This window comes from Scophthalmus maximus, chromosome 11 (genome assembly GCF_022379125.1).
Source record: "Scophthalmus maximus strain ysfricsl-2021 chromosome 11, ASM2237912v1, whole genome shotgun sequence".
NCBI lineage: Eukaryota > Metazoa > Chordata > Actinopteri > Pleuronectiformes > Scophthalmidae > Scophthalmus > Scophthalmus maximus.
In genome coordinates, this window is record NC_061525.1 from 6,936,652 (window position 1) to 6,956,436 (window position 19,785).

At 47.1% G+C, this 19,785-nt stretch overlaps 1 protein-coding gene across 7 annotated transcripts in view; it reads right to left on the reverse strand.

Moving 5' to 3' along the window:
* nectin1b (nectin cell adhesion molecule 1b) overlaps window positions 1–19,785 on the reverse strand; it is a 138,586-nt gene that overhangs the window by 73,543 nt on the left and 45,258 nt on the right. For all 7 annotated transcript variants that reach the window (XM_047335614.1, XM_047335617.1, XM_047335616.1 and 4 more), the window contains exons 2-5: window positions 15,485–15,856; window positions 13,293–13,592; window positions 12,426–12,543; window positions 6,877–7,028 (exon numbers count right to left, since the gene is read on the reverse strand). In XM_047335614.1, coding sequence (XP_047191570.1) covers window positions 6,877–7,028; window positions 12,426–12,543; window positions 13,293–13,592; window positions 15,485–15,856 — 942 coding nt within the window. The remainder of the gene's footprint in view (window positions 1–6,876; window positions 7,029–12,425; window positions 12,544–13,292; window positions 13,593–15,484; window positions 15,857–19,785) is intronic.

A 19,785-nucleotide genomic window follows, 5' to 3' on the forward strand; every position in this document is an offset into this window, starting at 1 on the left:
GACGCAGCAGGTAAGCCTCCGAGTATTGCTTTCTTTCTTCTTTTTTTTTTGGGGGGGGGGGGCCTCTACTGATGATATCACAATACTCGCAGACACAATACGGTGATTTTGAGCCACAGAAAGGTTGTAAGAATCATTCTCAATGCACCTTTGATGAGCAATGGATATTCACACAGACGTCTAAGCGCCGATGCTCCTTTTACAAATCATCTTTGCTCATAAAGGCGCCGTTATTAATGCGTCCCTTCATGCGTGTGGCCGCAGCGCTAAGAGGAAGTGCGATGAGGCCCAGTTACTGGGTCAACGGACGTGCGGCGCACAGATCTTCATCTTAGTACGTGTTAAGCCGGGTCACTGTTTGTTTAACACACACCATCCTCCCCTCCGCTTCTCCTCCGTTTTTCTTTCCTTTCCTCCCCCCTCATCTCCTTGTTGTTATTTTGGAGCTGTGTGTGTAATGAATGAATCACCGCAGCATCGCCATCATCATCAGCAGCAGCAGCAGCAGCAGCAGCAGCTCTGGAGCCAGTGGTCAGACCCTGGGACAGCATCTGACCTACTTCATCAGTCGCTCAGGGAGGCGTGACCGAACCAACACCACACGGGTGGACGGAGAGGAGGAGGAGGAGGACCGAGGAGCAGAGATGGGCTGATCGGCCAATCCCCCTGCTCCGTCCGTCCGCCACGTCCCTCTCCTCCGCACATCCTCCGGAGAGCGGAAACAGCAAGCCACGCAGAAACAAATGTTAAGATAAATCACTGCGATCTCAGCTGCTCCGCTCTCACGTGCTTTTCCCCTGGTGACATTTCCATTTCACTCCCCCCCCCCCCCCCCCCCCCCCCCCCCCAAAAAAAAAAGAAAAGTAAAGATACTGCAGCCCTGCAGCCTTCCCCCTCAGTGGTTTCCCTGGCAGAGAACAACACATCAGAGGCTTTATGTGCGGCCCATGGTGTGAGAGCGAGGGAGCGGCTCATGCTAATGTCTCATTTGGATAATGAGGTGTGATCTTGCCAGGATCTGAGCAGCGAGCGGCCCCTCCTTGCCCCCCCGCCCCCCGACTCCTCCAGACCGTCGCTCTAACAGCCTGCAGACCCAAACCCCTCCAAGGTTTGTGGAACGCCTGATGGGTGAGGGCGATGAGAATCTATCAGCGGGGGGGGCTGGAGACTGCGAAATGGGCGCCTCAGCCTGCCTGACAGCATGTGTCTCGTCGCAGTGAGGATGCAATGTTATACATGATATACACGTGTGGCCTTTGGATCTATGAATAATGCAGACGGGCGATGCGCTATATAGCGCGCAGATTGAGACCGACTCCGCCATGACAGGCGAAGACAAACAAATTTCACATTGCTGGGGGGAGCCTCTGCAAAGCTGACATCATAATGTCTCTTGTCTCTGTCGGAGAAAAGAAAGAGACAAATGGCTGCGTGGAGCCGCTCTGCAGTTTGACGACAGCAATACACGAGTGCGATACTTGTTTTTTTTATTTTTATTATTCAAGGATGCTGTCGCGAGTTACACTACACGCATCGATCGCCGTGGTTATCACGTCGAACAAACCGCCAGAGCCCGCCGTTGCATTGCAGAGGAACACGCCTGGTGCGCAGCTGATAAAAATGAGCCACGGAATCAAGCAAGACCTAAGAGTTGTTCACGGTTTTGCCGGCGATCGGCGAAGAGGGACCCGGGAGCCTTTTTAAAAAGAAAACACGGGAGAAAGTCCGAGTTCGGAGCATTCCTGACGATTCTAACGAAAAGCCACTGCGAACATTGTGCCGCTTTTGGGGCTTCCGGGCCGAAGTTACCACGAGAACCAACGGGAGCTTCTTGTCAAAAGAGTCTCCCCATTAAAGTCTCATGAAATGCACTCATTAATGTTTAGTATTTCTTGTTGAAACAAGACCAGTTTGTGAATCAATCAGAAGTGCTTCAGAGAATTGCTTTTGGGAAAAGAAAAAGAAAAGTTATCTTGTAAAATGTAGACTAATGAGGCCGGCGCCTGTCTGATAAAGGATTAAATGTCTGCTAAATGTCGAGCTGCGTAAATTTGATGCTATAATCTGACAATAGTAAAAAAGCAAAACAAAAAAAAAAGACCCTTGTTACATATCCAGGACTAGTTGTGACACGTTTTATGACAATTATAACGTCTAATGTCAGCTCACAGCAACATCTCCTGCACAGTTGATTTACAATGATGCTGAAACGGCTGCCTCTGCCAACCTGGTGGCAGGCACGTGGAATCCCTCCATGGACATTAGCTAATGTTCTCGGAAATGGCCTCGTTTGCTTGCATTTTTTCCGGGGGAGCCAATGAAATTAAGATTGGTAAATAAACAGTGGGACAAAAAAAGTCCATGCAGGGAACGCCAGGAGTTGACGGAGGCTTCATTTTGGAGAATCCACTTTGCCTCTTCGACTAAATTCCAAAAGTAAAAACCCACTGAAGCATCTCCGTCAGTCACGCGGATACTTTTTAATTATTTATATATCGGTGGACCTCCCATGTATTATTCATCTTATTTTTCGCCACGTGGTGAAGATTTTCTCCACGCACCTCCTCTCTCTCGACTTCATTTTCTCCACACGGGAGCGAGACCATCGCCTGTTCAGGCGAGCGTGAACACATGTCGGCGCCGGCTGCCTGTGCTTACAGGGGGGGTCCATCCTCGCGCTCTCACTCCTTCCAGTTTAACCCGAGCGGTAAAGCCCCGTAAGCAGCGCTTGCCTGCACCTCGGCTCTCCGAAAGAAGCCCGGTGCCACGGCCCTGACAAAGGGCGATGACAGTGAGCGTTGCTGGGGCCATGAGTGGAACCACCTAAAGGTTCACATCGCGGCTGACCCCGGGGCTTATCCGATCTCCTCACTCGCAGCTGATCCCGCAAATGTGGCGGGGAATTAAGGGTCGGCCCCGGGACCCCATCTCGCAAAGATTAGCGGTGGCGCGCGGGAGGGTCAAAGTTCAAAAATGATCTAATCAAGTTAAAAATGATCGTTCATGTGGGTAAACAAATTAATTCTGCGGTGAATGCGCTGCCTGGGTAAAGGGCGTGTTGCCACGTCACACACACTGTGTGCTGCCAAGTATTAAAACCACACATCTCCGTTCTCAGGGGTGATAATGACATAATTGTAAGGCCGTCCTGACAAAAAAGGGCCGTTCATCACGTCCCATGTGCCGGGGGGGGGGGGGGGGGGGGGTTGAGCACAAAAACAGAGTGTGATGTTGGAAAAGCCGATTATCTTAATGAAAGACTGAATCGCTCCCTCAACTCGGGGAGGATCTTAAGAGTTCAACCACACTATTGAGCTCTCTTCCTGTGGCTTCCTCCGCCGTAATCTTTTACAGGAGTCGCCGTTCGACTCCGATTCCCTGCATTAGACGGCCCAAAGCTGCCAATGAATGAATCGTCGAAACTGACTTGTTCATCGTGAGGCCGTTTAATTGTCCCTATTCTTTTTAATATGGCCACTGATGGCCGTTATTAACTAGCTGATTAATCAGATCTGACGACTTGTCAAGTTTGCCTCAGGAGGATTCTGATCCGAATGTGAATGAGACAAATTTTCTAAAAAAGGGGCCCAGAGCAGGCAGTCAAGTCAAATCTTTATAGGGGCTCAGCAATCTGCATAGCCTGACGCCAGCCCCTGTCCCTAGAAGCCCATCCCTCTTATTATAGATCTCGATTCCTCTCCCTTCGCCCTGTTTCCACCTCTTTTTTTGCTGAGAGCGAGGCTTGATTAAGACGGGCCGGCGGTTCATTAGATCCTGACGAGCGACACCAGCTCTGCAGAACACACGTCCTCGGAGGAAGCCGCCACAGCCCATGTGGCCTCACCGTAGTGGAGGCCATCTCTCCACCGCAAAACATTACCTGCCGAGGTGACAGTTGTGTGGCTCCCACAAATCCGCCCCGCGAAAACCGAGGAGCTTGATTCAAATGTCCGTTAGTTAGGTGCACCACCGGTACTGTGTGGGGAAATAGTTTTTCTGTGATACAAAACAAAGTTGCCAGTAGAACCGTGTTTGGGCAAATCTAGGGCCTGAAGGTGACACAACCATGGACAATGGTGATTTAAAGAGCTTGACGCACCGTTGCCTAATTCATCATCGCTCTGATCTAGTTCATCGCAGCAATGATGCCCGAGTTCACTTTAGAAACAGAACTCTCCCGAGCGCACCTAAATCAAAAAGACGGTTAAAATGTGCCCTTTAAGAACGGAATTGAATAATGAAAGTGGTGCCTCTGCGGGCTGTCGGAAAAAAAACTGCCCGCATCACTTTGGCCACCTTCCCTTTTTCTGCCCTTTTTCTGCCCTTCTCACCTGCCATGTCTCAGGCCGGGCTCGCCTGCGACCGTTGGGAGGCACAAAGATGCTCCTTGAAGTTAATGAAGCATCAGCATACTTCTATACCTCCACTCCCCGGGTCATTATGCAAAGCCAGTGTCAGGGCTGCGCAGGAGTGCTTCAAAGAATTTTGTGCAAATGCCGAACCCCCTCCTGTTCACCGCGAACACCTCAGTCACGACACCAGAACCGATGTAAAGCGTACCGCGGGCGGGTCCACACGCGCGGGGATGTCTTTCTTAATGGCATGATCCCCTTCGCCCGTATCGCGGCGTTCCACGGCAGCGCGAGAGATTAATGCCGATGGCTCCGCATTAAGACGTGAATCGGCTGGAATTTTACAACATCAGCAAAGAGCACAGTGTGTGTGTGTGTGTGTGTGATCCCATTGTAACATATCCACGTTGCACCTGCATGACAAACACAAGGGCAAGGCCGCCCCTTGTCTTTGCCTGTGCACACCGCGGCTTCGTTCTCTGCATCCTAAAGCAGCAATACACACTAATGTCTGACGATCATCGTTAGACGCTTGTGTGCTGTTCTGCAATTTGACAGGGCGCCATGTTGAAGCCGAGGCTGTGAACCACGCTTTAAGGGGGGGGTTACTATGGGAACTGGCAACATGCTAATGAAGCTTGTATTTGACCCCCTGGGATTGTATCCTAAACAGAAATGCGGGCCGTTTGCCATCTAACAATGCGGAACAACAAAGCACCCGGCCACCTCAATACCAGGGAGGACACAAACACGCCACCGAGTGCTTTGTGACAATCAGGTTGTCAATTAGGGAATTAGAAAAAAAATTGAATAACACTTTAATTCAGAATGATACGTGCTAGCCAGATCAAACAATGAAACACGCAGGGTGATTGGAAGTAACAGCTACCCAGCAGTGAACCAAGAGTGTTTTCACACCGTCAAAATCAATCATTGCACTTCCTTTAATCTACTGCTGAGCACTGCCATAAATGCTAAAAAACAGAAAGAAAAGAAATGTTTAAATTTAAATTCCCCATTCGGAGACAAATTGAAACTGAATGCACTCAAATTATGTACCCACGCACCGTTCACCTCACTCACTCAATAAAAAATGATATGGACAAATGATGAGAATAAACAGTGAGACTGCCGGGACAATAGCAATGTGGTTTTGTTAATTTAAGCAATCAATGAAAAGGCTGAAATGGAAAATGACTTTAGTGCCTTTGTTTTGCCTTTCCGGGGGGGACGCACTACTTTATGCCAAGCAGTACCATCTCTTCGGAACACAATAACTCAATAGAAGCTGCTGCGGGGTGATTTCCTGACGGTAGATTACTTCCTCAATTTCCGGTAAGGGCTGTTTATGCCCCCTATGAGAGTTCTATTATCGCTCTACTAACCCGCCTACTTTGGATGAGAACACCTGTCATGATACAGGTAATGACATCACATCCCCACAGGGCGGCTTTGTCCTAGCCTTACCCTTAACAGTGGGAGAAAAAAAGAAGAAAAAACAAACAAAAAAAATACACAATGAAAGAGAGGAAACATGCAATGATCCTGTAAGGCACAGCTGTTCACTTCGCGGCGAGCCAAGCGTTCCCAGAGACACGACGTGAGTCAACATGCAAAGGCGATGCGAGTTAGAACGCCCCCGCTTCCCAGAAACCAAGCAGCACAGGGAGGAGAAGGGGGAAAAGTCGCTCCAGTCTGACCAGAGCAAAACTGCGACAGTATCCCAGATCCACACACACACACACACACACACACACACACACAGCTGCAACCAATAGAGGAAGGGGTCCTTCAGCAGCGTCAGATCAGACACAAAATGTGGCAAAAGGGCTTTGAGGGCAGGAAAATGGTCTCCTATGGATGAGAACCCGGAGGAACCACAGTCTGTGTGTGTGCCAACAATTATGTGGAAGGGAGGGGAACTGAGTCAGTTTTGTTCAGCATTTTTGTTTTGTCCCCCGAAGACAGTAGAAGAAGAAGAAGAAGAAGAAGAGACACAAGAAAGAGCGCGCAGCTCAACTGCGAAAAAGAGGCACGGGGCTGTTTGGAGACGTGTGAGCGTGATGCGAGCAAACCGTGATCAATACAGTACCCTCACCTCAAACCCCCATTTTCCTTGATGTTACTTTAGACGCTAATAATAGACCAGCTTTATATCTCTCCCACACATGTGCCTGGCTGCGTAGCGGGGCATGGGAGGGAGGGAGCGGCTGTTGTGTTCTCACAGTGTGTGTGTGTATGTGTGTGTGTGGAGCCTCTCCTTTTTCTTTTTTCTCGTCTAACCTTCCACACAGTGCGGCAGCGGGGAGCCACACAGCCGGGGCAGGTGTGAAGCCGAAGTCGAAAAACACGTGATCGGCGACAATCGCCCGCTGGGCGCACGTGAAACGGATGCTTGTGTGCATGTGGCCGGATTGGGAGTCCGACGGCGCCTGACTCAAGATTCTGCGGGGTACTGTATTGATGCAAGCCATGCCCGACTCGAGAGACAGAGGATGGAAATGACTGCCGTCGTGAAACCTACCTGTGATGTTGACGTCCACAATGCCGGTGCGGGTCCCGATGCCATTGGTCGCGTCGCAGACGTACGTGCCGGCCAGGTCGTAGGTCACCGGCCCCTTGAAGAACAGGGTGTTGTTCTTGATCTCCACATTGCTGGGCAGGGAGCCATTCAAGCTGTGATTAAAGAAAGAATAAAAAAAAAAAAGACAGAGAGGCAATAATAAAAAGGGTGAATTTCACCAGCGCACAAAAACAAAAAAAACTGAGGGAAAAAAAAAAAGAGTACAACAACAACAAAAGCTCCCTCTCGCAGGAGCTGCAAGGCAATTCAAAGTGCACGGAAAATACAGTCTCTGGTGCCGAACCAACCTGGATTTGTGTGTGTGTGGGGGTGAGATAAATACCAGGAATATTTGACAGCGCTATATTTCAGCCATCATCCATCAAGTCCAAACAAAATTATGAGGACAGGGAATCCCAGCAGGTCCAAACAGGTAAGACATAGCTGATGCCTGAGGACACAGGGGTTCTTTTGGCATGTGAAATAAAAAAAATGCGTCGGGGGGCGGGCGGGCGTGGGCGGGTGGGTGGTTGGGTGGATAGGTAGGTGTGAAGTTCTTCAACTACAGCGCCGCTCACATGGCTGAACTCAAAACCCACGGGAGTTGTCAAGAGAGGCAGCTGATCAAGCGATGAGCGCAGAATTGACCAAATGCTGGGCTGGTCAATGAGAAGAGGAGGCCACGTTGCTCCCGCCTGAGGTGTTTGCCTTCATGGTTCACCGTCGCCACCACGTTCAGACCCGCTCACGGCCTTTGATCAGGTCGCCGCGCTTTTGAGGTCACGCATCATGAGCTCACCCACCCCTCCATTCTATTATCTAGACCCCCTTTTATGCAGGAGGACCCGGGGCCTGAAAAAGGTATTACATTTCGTGGCAATTAGGCATTTCCCGTTGCCTTCCCCTCGACACGCTTCATCGGCTGCTCTGAATGGATCCGGCTCGAGTGGAGCTACAAACGGGACAGTGATAAAATTGCTCTGGTCAGACTGCGGTGAGCTGCTGGGTGTTGCTGGCCGTTTTGGTTTCTCTGAACAAATAAAAAGGGATGCCGCGAAGACTTCCTCTTCTGGGCTTGCTCTCTGTCAGCTCCGCACTTTGACATCCACTGGCGTGCGAGAGCATTAAAACACAATGCAATGCTCCATTTATTACAGTGAGAGAAAAAAAAAAGACAAGATGACATTACACAGGCAACAAAATTTGGCCTCACGCTAACAGCAGCCACACATCAAGCGCTCGAGCCACACTAAACGGGCTGTGAGTAACGCTCTCCACTGATGGCGGAGAGACACTGTGAGTAATTTGTTAATGAATCTGTCATAAAATATCAATTACCATCAGCTGATCCATCTGCGGCTTGGTTAATTCAACGTAGAACATTTTCGTGACAATATTTTTAAGAAACAATGAAGAAAAAAAGTTGATAAATAAAATATATGGTCGAGTTGTTTTTTGTCATTGGCCACCTGTGTGATGTTTTTTTTTGGGGGCGATTTCAACTGCAAACAACCCGGAATACAGTATGTCACGATTCAATAATCAGTTACCATGTGAGCCTCTATCAAATGCTGAGTTCTGCAAAGCCCAATTGATTTGCTGCAGAAATGAAAGGCTGGCAAACTGCGATTCTCCACAGATCCGGCCGCAACCAGAGATGTCTGAAATTGTATGAGACATCTGAATGAGAGAGAGAGTGTGTGTGTGTGTGTGTGTGTGCGTGCGTGTGTGTGTGCATGTGTGTGTGTGTGTGTGCGTGTGTGTGCATGTGTGTGTGGAGCCTGAGGGGCAGCAAGATGTGAGGCCAACGAACAGCTTGAGAGTGATGCAGATTCTTTGATGGCCGGCTTATGTGCATGCATGTGATGTGCGTGTCTAGATGTGGGTGGATTAAATGCTCTATACATCAACCCACCATCCAGATTGCAAGATTGTGTGGAGATGGGCTTTAAATTTGAATGCAGTAAAAAAAACAAACGCACGCGTGCACAGATCAGGACCACGAGAAAGGCCAAAATGTGAAAATTCACCGTTAACGAGACAATTCACACCGGTGACGAGCAACCGAGAGGAAGATCTGTGTTGTTCGTCCATGTTTTAATGTTTGACGTGGGATTTCGTTCTGTCGGCGTAGCCAGTGTGTATCGAGCACCACTGCAGAATATTCACGTTGTTAATTCATATTTTTGACAAGACATGACCTGGAGCTGGGGGTTCTTCCACACACCAACAAACAGGTATATGCTTGCAAGCAAAATGAACACATGAAATGACTGCACATTTTGAATGGATTACTCGTTACTAGTAGTAGTACAGTAGTAGTACTAGTATTACTGTACTACTACTACTCGTCTGTAGGGAATATGACCCAGTCTGGTGCAAACATTGCACCTCTGTGAGGTTGATTTGATCAGGATGGGGATACAACTAATTCAATTCAATTTGTGCATACTGAATACAAACACGTTCTTGAACCACGTTTGAGAAATGAAATATTAATGTCCCAAGCATTACATATCATGTCAGCAACCCATTTACAACCAAATGACTCCCATGTGGTCAACTTGTACAGTGTTTACGTCTTTGGGAGCATTTCTGCGAGCAAATCAAAGACGTGTGCTTCATGAAGCTGTTCAGCAAATGATCGCAATTCATTCATTCGACTCGATCGCTGGAGAGTTTTGGAAAGCAAACGTGTCTGTTGAATCGCCACTTTGGACAATTAACACGGTGTCAAGGCTCATGGTTACAAATGTATTGCACAATTGTTTTTATGATGCACAAATGAATCAAAATGTTTTTTATTTATTCTGATCATATTGGTTGCCAGACTTGGACTAAACTGGTGCAACTCTGTCCTGTACACTTTATGGACAAGCACTTATAAAGTCCTTTTCTAGTCTAATCAATGACTTAAAGTGCTTTACACTACATTACTTATCTTGTTAGTCCAATTATATTTGAATTTTTTGATGAGTCTGGAAGACTGGCTCTTTAAGTGTGTATTATGTATTGGATTTCTATTTATACAAATTTTCTGTTTTGAGGAATTAAAGATCTTTATATTATATGAATTCCTACATTTACCTGGGTCTTCAGAGTCATTCGTGTGTCAAAAACTTTTGAAAATGTAATGATTGAAAGGTCGGTTTAACATATTATGCCACCGACACGTGAAAATAAAACTAAGATGTCGGATGAGTGTGTAAGCACCAACAATGGCACCACTGCTGATAAAAAAAAAAAAAATTAAAAACCCAAGGGAAACACCCATTGACAACATAAGCAATATTTAGTAACTGGTTATGTTAAATAAAAACCTGCGTGAGACTGTGAAGCCTCCGCTGTGACAAGAAAGGCGGCACCAGGTCCTGCAGCAACAACGCTCTTGACTAAACTTAAACTTAAATATAATTTAAAGGGGACTTAAAAGTAATGTGAGTTTTACCCACCGCGAATTGGCAGCCGAGGAAGCGAACTAATCGCTCTTTTCGGTAGCTTTTAATCGACGCCATTAATACAATCACATTTTCACAATAGGTAATTACACCGCAAGCTCCCTTCTCTTACTTTTACTACAGTGTTTTTTTAAACATACTCAATAAATGAGCCTGGCAAGCCACGAACGCTCCACGAATAAACAAATCTCAAAAACAAACAATGAGGCTCATATAGGGTGCGTCCTTTGTTTTTTAGTCTAGTCTGCTATTTCAGTGCAGCTTCCCATTAACCCACTTTGAGAAATAGGTTTGGCATTGCGCTCCAAGAAAAAAAAAAAACAACAGTTGCTTTCCTCAAGGTTTGTGTACAGTGTTCGCTAAGGGTTTCTGCACAACCGACATAACACAGAGGAAAGAAAGTAAAAATAAAAGTGATCGCAGATGGATCACATAAAGATTTGTCATTTTATTTTACCTTCCACAATAAACCATTGAGCCAAAAAAGAAGAAAAAAAAACATGATCTATAAAACTGTTGAATATAAGAACTACGTGCAACTTATAACCTCTGGAAATAATGTGGATCTGTATATCCATTACGTTACATCGATTTTTTTTTTTATTTGGTGTGTCTGCGGTCAAAGTGTGGCGCAATCATGCCGGCCTGTTCCGGATGGGTCCGTCACAGTCTTGTGCTGACCTCTAGAGCGGAGCCCAGGGGAACCTTCACAACAGATTTGGCATCTCATTTTCGGTACAGCAATGGCCGTCCCCTCCTATCTGTCAGCACAGTGTCCTCGTCTTTCCAGATCACATCGCCTCACCCGCCTCCTCTTGCCTCCTTATCGTCCCCTATCTCCCACAATCTCCCTTTGCCAGTGATAAAAAAAACAAACAAACAGGCCAAATCTTCTATATCTTGTCTTCTTCTTCTGCTGCTGCTGTGTGTATATCAGTGTTTCTGCCCTGGAAGCTATATGCATAAGGGAAAAAAAAAAAAAAGAAAGAAAAAAAACCCCAACCCCATGCCTCATTAAAATCCAACAGTGGCCTGTCGAGAAGATACAACCAGGGAACAATGGTCTATTAATCCACATCCACTCAGGTCCAGTGACATATTTCTCGAAAACCAACCTTTCCCGCGCAATAACAGGACAAATTGCTACATTTATCTCTTAATTGCACCGTATAATACTTTCATTCAAACCCACGACATGCTCAGAAAAGTCGATTTACATTCAAAGGGTCTGATCGGTGAAAATTACAGCAACAAATTTCGACATCGCAGTTGCATTCCTTCCACGTCTCAGCGCTTTTTTTATTCAGACGACGTGACCAACTTCCATGCCATTACTCGAAGCCGATCAAACCGGGGGGTTCATTTGCCGATACCCGGAGGGCCCGGGAACATTATTTGCGTATCTTCTGGCCTGTGTATTTGCAGCGATAGTCTCCGAGGCCAAAAAACACTGCCGTACGCCAGCCTAATCCACGGCTCCTACATTTGCTTCAGCTCCAGCTGTCTGCTCTGTGTCAGGGACAAACCAGCTACCTTCCGAGCCCCCCCCCCCCCCCCGAGGAGAACCCGACGGCACTGACAATGGCGCTTTTCTTACCCCTCTACCTGTATGCTGGTCCTCAGACTTCAAAGCGTAAACCCAAAAGGCAACGCAAAACTGTGTTTCTGTTTGCAGTGGTCTCCCAGTATCTGTGACCATCAGGCAGATGGGGGGGTGCGTCGCTGCCGTAATAGGCCCGTCGTGCTCTGCCTCGGGTCCTGGTCTTATCTTCATTACACGTAAACAAACAAATAAACGGAGACACATCTCTGGAGAGGATGAAGGGAGTGTGTGTGTGTGTGTTTTTTTTATCTTTGTGCAAGACTTTGTTGTGTAGGTATATATGCCTCAAAACAAATATTACAAAAGAACAGACTCCATTAGACTCGGCCATTCTATGAAATAGCCTTGCTGTGCTTTAGCGAGCCTTTCCCACCAGCAGGAATCTACACATAGCCTTGTTGTCTGGTCCCTGGATGGGGGTTTTTTTGTTGGGGTTTGGTCGGACTCACAGTTTCCACTGGTAGATGGTGACAGGGGGGTTGGCGTCGGCCCTGCAGGTCAGCTGAACATTCTGGCGGTTCAAGTACCAGTTTCCATCAAAGCCCTCGATCTTCACATCAGGTTCATCTGAAAGGAAGGCACGCTGGTGTCAGTTCATCCCTCACACAACATAATCCCCCAAAAAACATGGTTTGGCATTGCACCTCGGCCCGAAGCGCACCCATCGTTTGGCTGCATGATTATTATTGAACAGTTATGCTAAAAATACATGTCAACCTACTTTGTTGAAAAATTAACCTTAATTGTTGTAAACTGCTCAAATTAGCTTTAAAATATCTGAGCTTTGTCCTTCATACTTTTTACCATTTTAGCTATTATGCTATGATAAAGCAAAAGTGATAACTACAGTATAATCTAATGCAGACCTGTAAGATGAATGTGGAAGAGAATAAAATCTACTAAAAAGGTAGAAGACATCTGCACGTGGTCGGCACAAACATTTACTAAAAAGTTGGAAGTTTATCTAAAATCAATATAACTGAATGAATGATTATTTTTGTTTTGTTTGTATTTTAGTTTTAGATTAAGTAGTATTTTTTTAAATACTACTTGTGTTAGATTCAGTCTGCTGCATACTCATAAGCTCATTTGTGTATATTTCTCTTCACTTTGTATAACTGGAAGAGTTTCTGAGCTGTGTTTGCAAGAGGATGGTGTTTACTGTAAACTACAGCGACCGGTGTCCTCTTGCAATGGGACACCGGTTTGGGTGCATGGGATTGCTAAATCGAGATTAAAGCAGGTTTAAATCCATCTCATGAAATAGAAATAAACAAAGGCTGAACAATACGACGACTCGGAGAGCAGATCCTTACACTGCACGTTGAGCACCACGCTGTCTGTGATCCTTTCGCTGCGGTAGGTGACGATGCACGTGAGTTTCTGTTTGTGGGTCTCGCGGCTCGGCACCACCACGTAGTTGCTCCGCACCGTCACCGTGCCGTTTGGGTTGCGGGTCTCCTGGAAGGTGGCCTCGCCCTTCAACCTGGTGTCCCATTTGATCACGCTCGGGGGCTTGCCATTGGCCGACATGCAGGTGGCAACGGTCATCTTGCGCTTCTGAGCCCTGGCCACGATGGTGGGAGTCGTCAAGAACATGCGTGTCATAGGCCGAGCTGTGGTGAAGAAAGGTTAAAGTGGTCGGATTAGTGAAATGTAATTAAAACACATTAAAAAGAAAGATTTTCTCTTTCTTTCAACTCTCATCTTACTTCATTGTCTAATTGTATTCACTTCTTCTACAATCAGCCTCAGATTTGACGAAAGCCGCCGTTTGAAGTAAACGAAACTAAGTAGCTGAGATGAAAAGGCGCGTTGCAACGCAAATATGGCAAAGTTTTGTTTCCCTCCCGCCTCAAAGCCAAAGCAGTTGTCAAAGCTCTCGGAGACGTAGAACGCACTCGCCTACCCAAAAGCACAGTCATCCAATTTGAATCCTTTGTGAGTTGCCAATTAACAATCTTCTCTCAGCACATCAAAAGGCAGGCTTGAGTGAATGCACAACTGAGAGAAATAGGCAATGAAGAGGCTGCCGGTCGGTTGTCTGCACACAGGTTCCCGACGTTCACTGAGCCGCAGAAAGCCTTAAAGGACCCGGGAGGCTCAGTGACAGAAAATGGGGACTCGGAGCTGACGAGAAGCTCCGGCAACAGGCGGCACTTAAGCCAAGTGGCTTTTCTTTACTGGGAATTAATGGGAAACACACCGACACTCAATGTCTAATTAGATCTCTAATCAGAGTCAGCGCACGACCTTTTCAAATCCGCCTCTCTACAAGACAACATCCTGGGCTCAGCTTTTGTTTTCTTTCTTTTTTTACACACACAAGATGAGATTATTCAAGCCAAATTATACACTCTGAAGTGGCCTTATTGATTTCTGTCTCACCTGCCATTTTTATTGACCGCTCTCTGTGGCAGTTTCCTATTTTTAAAAGCCATACGGGGCCAAGCTGGGACCGGTGTTAAACGACACGTCATCCCAATCATCACATCAACAATCCATCAGAGTGATTTTTCAATTCAAACGCTGTGCGTGTGCGTGCTCCACCTCAAGGTCCGCGGTGGAACAAGGAGTTTTGTAGACTCAACCATAACATGCAGTCACAGCAATTTTATACTGTAAACAGCATATTTGTATTAAAGAGTTCTAGAAAACAGCGAAAGACCTTCTGATCAAAGGCGTTTTCAAGGTTCTCACTCTACTTCACAACAAAGCCCGTGGCAACGCAACGCTGACGAGAAGAGTGCTTCGCGTGTCCTCCTTAAGTGTTTCAATGGAAATGGATAGATGTCAGTTTGACCCTGTCTTATCAGATTCAGAAGAATTCTTTTTCTGCCTAAAGTCAGATTTGGGTGACAGGTTTACATCCAACTGACTGCTCGTCAGGCCAGTGGTAACGTGTTCGAGGAAATAGCCACTAGCTTTGAGATGTAGATCCTGGTATGCCTTTGTTGTCTTGGCTCAAAACACAATTACACATGATTCATTCACTGCAACAATTGCACAATCTCATGTGCACAATCTGTGCATGCTCTACAACATGCTGGAACATGCTACAAAATCATCAGATTGGGGCCCTGAATGTAGATGGCTTTTTTTCTGATTCTCCAAATCTGCATTGCCACAAAGCTGAAAACAGGAATGCATTTTTAGAGCTCATGAAATTTTTTGGCATTTTGGAGATGCATGAGATACATTTTGCAAAAATACACGTCGAATTAAAATGTTGCTTGAAACACTGACGGGGCTGGTTTAGGATCAAGCTTTTAAAGACAACAATGAATTAATGAGAAAGAAAAGATCCGTTTGGTCTGGTCAAAAGTGGAGACCAATCAGGCATTAATAAAGAAAGAAAAAAAAAATTAAGATGGCTACTGTGGCCTTTGCTTTCACTAAAACACAAGATCTTGACAGTTTTACCTTTTCAAATTAACGATGCTGTCTAATCACTACGCATTAAAATCACCAATTATCTCCAGAATTCCAACATCTCCCAAGTTCTTACCAAAAACGGTGAGGTTGACCATGTTCTCCCGGTTGCCCGCTGGAAATGTGGTGTACTCGCAGATGTACGCAGCTTCGTCGGACAGCTGCAGGTTGGAGAACACGATGGTGGTGTCCTCCAGCGAGGGCGTGCGGTGGCGCACCGCCGCCTGCTTGAAGCTGACCCGCTCCTTGAAGGGCGACAGGACGGACACACCCAGGGCCGGGTTGGCTATGGCCACGTTCTGTTTGGTCCCGTTGAGGAGCTTCTGCCAGGTGACCTGAGAGATCTTGACTGGCGGGTTGCTGTTGATGAAAATGCAGCGCAGCTCCACTTGTGAACCCACGAGGCCGGACTTGCTGGGGTCCATTTGCACCATCTGCCCATTGCCAGCTAGAAGTAACAGACACACAGGGAAAGAGAGAGAAAGGAAAACATTTAATGACGGTTAACAGGTGTCCGAGGCCAAGCAAGGCACCGCATTCAATAGCGAAGTACATGCACCGAGAAAAGGAGTCAATTCAGCCTGCTAAGTAGTACGCGCACGCACGACCCCGTGTCGTCAAATCGCAGGATTTCGGCCACACACTCGCCTTGCGCTACGTCTGCTCCCTGCACACCGGCGTAAAAACAAAAAAAGAAAATTTGGTACACGGCGGTGGTGGTTGTGTGCAAAAGCTGTGGGAGTAGTTATTACCATAATGGGCTCATCTATACAACCCTGTCTTTGTCACCCAGGGTGCTGTTTCTGATGAGATGGGAGGGCCGAGCGAGAGCCAATGCATCACTAATGAATGAGTACAAGGGCAGCGAGTTGGAGCCAAGACGCCGTGCGCTGTGTTCCCCCTCCACCTACCCAGCGACACACCGACAAGGCCATTGTAATTCTAATTACATTGTACTCTCAAATACTTCAATGACTGCCTGGAGCGCCTATTAAAAGAAACAATGTGGAGCCCCTTGTAAGTACACAACACAATGAGAACACACACATTAGCTATATATATATATATATATATATACTGTATATATACAAAAATTAAAAAAGCCCAGCAATTACGCCCCTGTCCTTACTCTCTAAGCCTGTGAGGAGTTTGGTAGCTCCCCCAAAAAAGGGGTAAATTAGCAAAGATTGACCTTCTGTAAACTCGCCTGGGGTTTAGACTTCCATGCTCATGATGACCTTATGATAAACGGAAGTGTCATTTCCCTCCTCTCTCGTGCTCCATCTGCTTTTTTTACTTGATGCGCGGTACGGCCAGAGATAAGCAGTGAACATCCTTCCAATTAGATACTCATTACGGACACCACCGCTTTTATCTGGGGCCGACGAGATGAGCCGACTGACAAGAAGCCAACAACAACAATTTTGACGACCGACTCGCCGCTTTAATCACTTATAAGGCATTCCGGACGTTTTACCGGAGCTCGTGTCTGAAAAACAGCTTCAGGCAGTTTTTGGTCTCTCGGACAGGCACATTCTTGTGAAGTTGTAAACTCGTTGCGTCTGCGGAAGAGAGATAAGCATGTTCTGCTGTTCACTGTCATTTTATTGGAATTGCTTCATCAAAAAGAAAAAAAAGGAAAGTCGATCAGTATCAAAATGCGTGATTCAGCTCTTCTATCGACAACTGCTACGACAGCCCCCCTTATCCTTCAACACGAATCTTAAGTGCAGAAAAACAAATACAACTTGGCCTCTGAAATGACTGTAGTCTAAACAGATGTGCCATTGAACGGCTGCAGGGCTCCCGCATCCTGTTGTCCCTGACACATCTTTGTTATCTCCTCCAGCTTCTGATTTATGTTCCGTTCCAGGTGAACTCTGATGACGTCCCCCTTCCTGGACCCACAAAACCCCCGACTGCACTTATATTTACAAGCAGCTGTAGCTATAATGATCTCCTACATACAGGAAGACGGACTGAACTTCTTCCATTAATCAAACTGGACTCATAAAGGCACCGGTAAATCAAGTCGTAAACACAGAGAAAAAGAAGTCGAAGAAGTCGTGGCCCCCGAGTGGCGGACCGGGCCCCTGCATGCGTTTGCCACAAACAGAGCGGCTCTTTAACACTGAGTAACTGCAGCGCCGCAATGAATAATCCCTGCATTCAGAGATAACGTTTCCACAGGGGGCTTTAAAATGTGTAAGAACAAAAAGGAGCGAGATCCATTTATGTATACACCCATTGCATACAATATCGGATGCAGTCTATCTTGAACGTTAGAGGAATCTGAAGCCGAGAGGAGAGGGAGTTGTGCGCGTGCAGGCCTGTCAATCTGCACCGAGCGGCCGCAGCGACGGTTAAGAAGATGCTGCTCACATAAAAAAAACAAAAAAAAAAAACTGGAGGTAGCCGGGCCGAAGGACACCGGCGCACAAACACATGCATGAAGACGGGAAATAGTTTGTGAGGATTATAGCTGGAGGGCCATTAAGATGAACAATGGATTCCTTTCCTCACAGTGGGCACAGGGCTCTCAGGTTGAATGGCTTATGTGCCGGAAAAGCAGCGCATTACGAGTAAAAAGGTTATTTCTATCTGCGGTTATATGCCTTCACTCCAGCACAGCCTTTGCCTGCCTTCATCAAATCACATAAGAAGAAAAAGAAGAGAGGAAAAAACAAAACAAAGTGACAACCTTTTGCAGTAGCTGAGTGCACATCATCTTTCATTTCCCCCCGACCGCATCAGCGAGACCGTCTCTGTGGAGATTTAAAGTTGTGGGATTTCGAAGGTGACAGATTGATTTGCTAATACAGTTTGACAGGGAGGGACTGACAACCTTGTCATCTGTACCCCGAGAAACACCTGTGTCCTTGTGCACCTCGGGGCAATGCTTTACCCCCATTTTATCTAAAGTGGCTTTAGATTACCAGTTGTGGCAGCTGTAGTATGACTTTTTTTTGCGAAATAGCAAACACAATTTACTGTGTGACAACACTAGTTAAGGTTTGACGTTAAGTCGAAGGGAAGTGAGGCACCGTGTGCTCTAAAACAATACTGGCAGGGGCTGGATTTATGGAAAGCTGCCGCCCCTCCGCTCGACCCCCCTTTTTCCTGCTTTGGATCCGAAGCTCCCCGCTCTGATTGAGCCGAATAAACAGCCGCTCACGCAAATGGAAACCAGAGGAATGGGCATAATTGCGCAGCCACAGGGCCCCCTCCGTGAAGGACCAGGGGCACCCACGGGGACCCCTTTCATTCAAGGACCGGAGGAGTCCTTGGCGGAGTTCACAGCGAGGCTTTAATTACAGACTACGCCACGGAGCAGCAGCGCCGCCGGAGAACAGAGCCAAACGTACATGCAAGAGGCATCACGGAGGGTCGGTTCTGTGAGGGGCTGTACGGGAGCCGGCGATACAGAAAACAGAGGTGGAAAAACAGAGGGAGGGCAGAAAAAAGAGGAGGGCAAACGCAGCGCAGATGCGGAACTGGCGAGAGGCAGAGCGAGAGACAAAGGGGGAGGCGGAGCTCTCGGGGAGATTTGTAGGTGTGCTGCGGGTTTGAGGCTGGCCCGGTGTTGACGCTCGAGCTGCTGCTGCTGCTGCTGCTGCTTTGTTCTCACACTGACAACGGGGTGACTGAGGGGGCAGTCACGCTCTAATACACCTGAGGCCAGGCTTTACCCTGAGAGTTGCCAGTGGAGAGAGAGGAGCCCCATTTTCTGTTAGAAAAATGCAATCCAAACAAACAAAAAGCGAGAGAGTATGCCCAAGATGGCCGAATATTAAAAAGAAGAAGAAGAAGAGGAGGAAGAAAATGAGAGGTTTGATTCACACCAGGTGAGCTGACTCTGACCGAGGGGGACATAAGGGGGCACCATCAAAACAGCTGCTGTGCCGCCTGGCCCCTTCGCCGATAGCGAGAGGCTCCCAGGGCCTCGGCACGGAACTGTTTACAGGGGTGTAATACGATCCGGCCTGTCAGGGCGGCAAGGAAGAAGCATGTGCCTTTGTGTTGTTTGCATATGGCCCGCACTGGTTGGTTCCCAGATATTCTTCTGTACAGTAAACCAAACGTCACTCTCTCTATATAAAAGGAATAATTAAACCCCCGAAATTGAAAACCAGGGCGCCGTCTTCAAAAACCCTAAGAAGCTTCCTTTCCATAAAACAACTGCTATTTGGCAGCTCATCTCATAATGGATATGTAATACTATTGCCTTTTTTTTTTCTTCTTCTTCTTCTCGGCTTAACTGGCCAACAACCAACAATATTTCAGAAGACAATTATTGGCTCATTTACCATTTACCCGGGCCGTGCTCATCCAAGGAATATCCATTTGAGCCAGAGTCAAATGACGTTCAGCGCAATT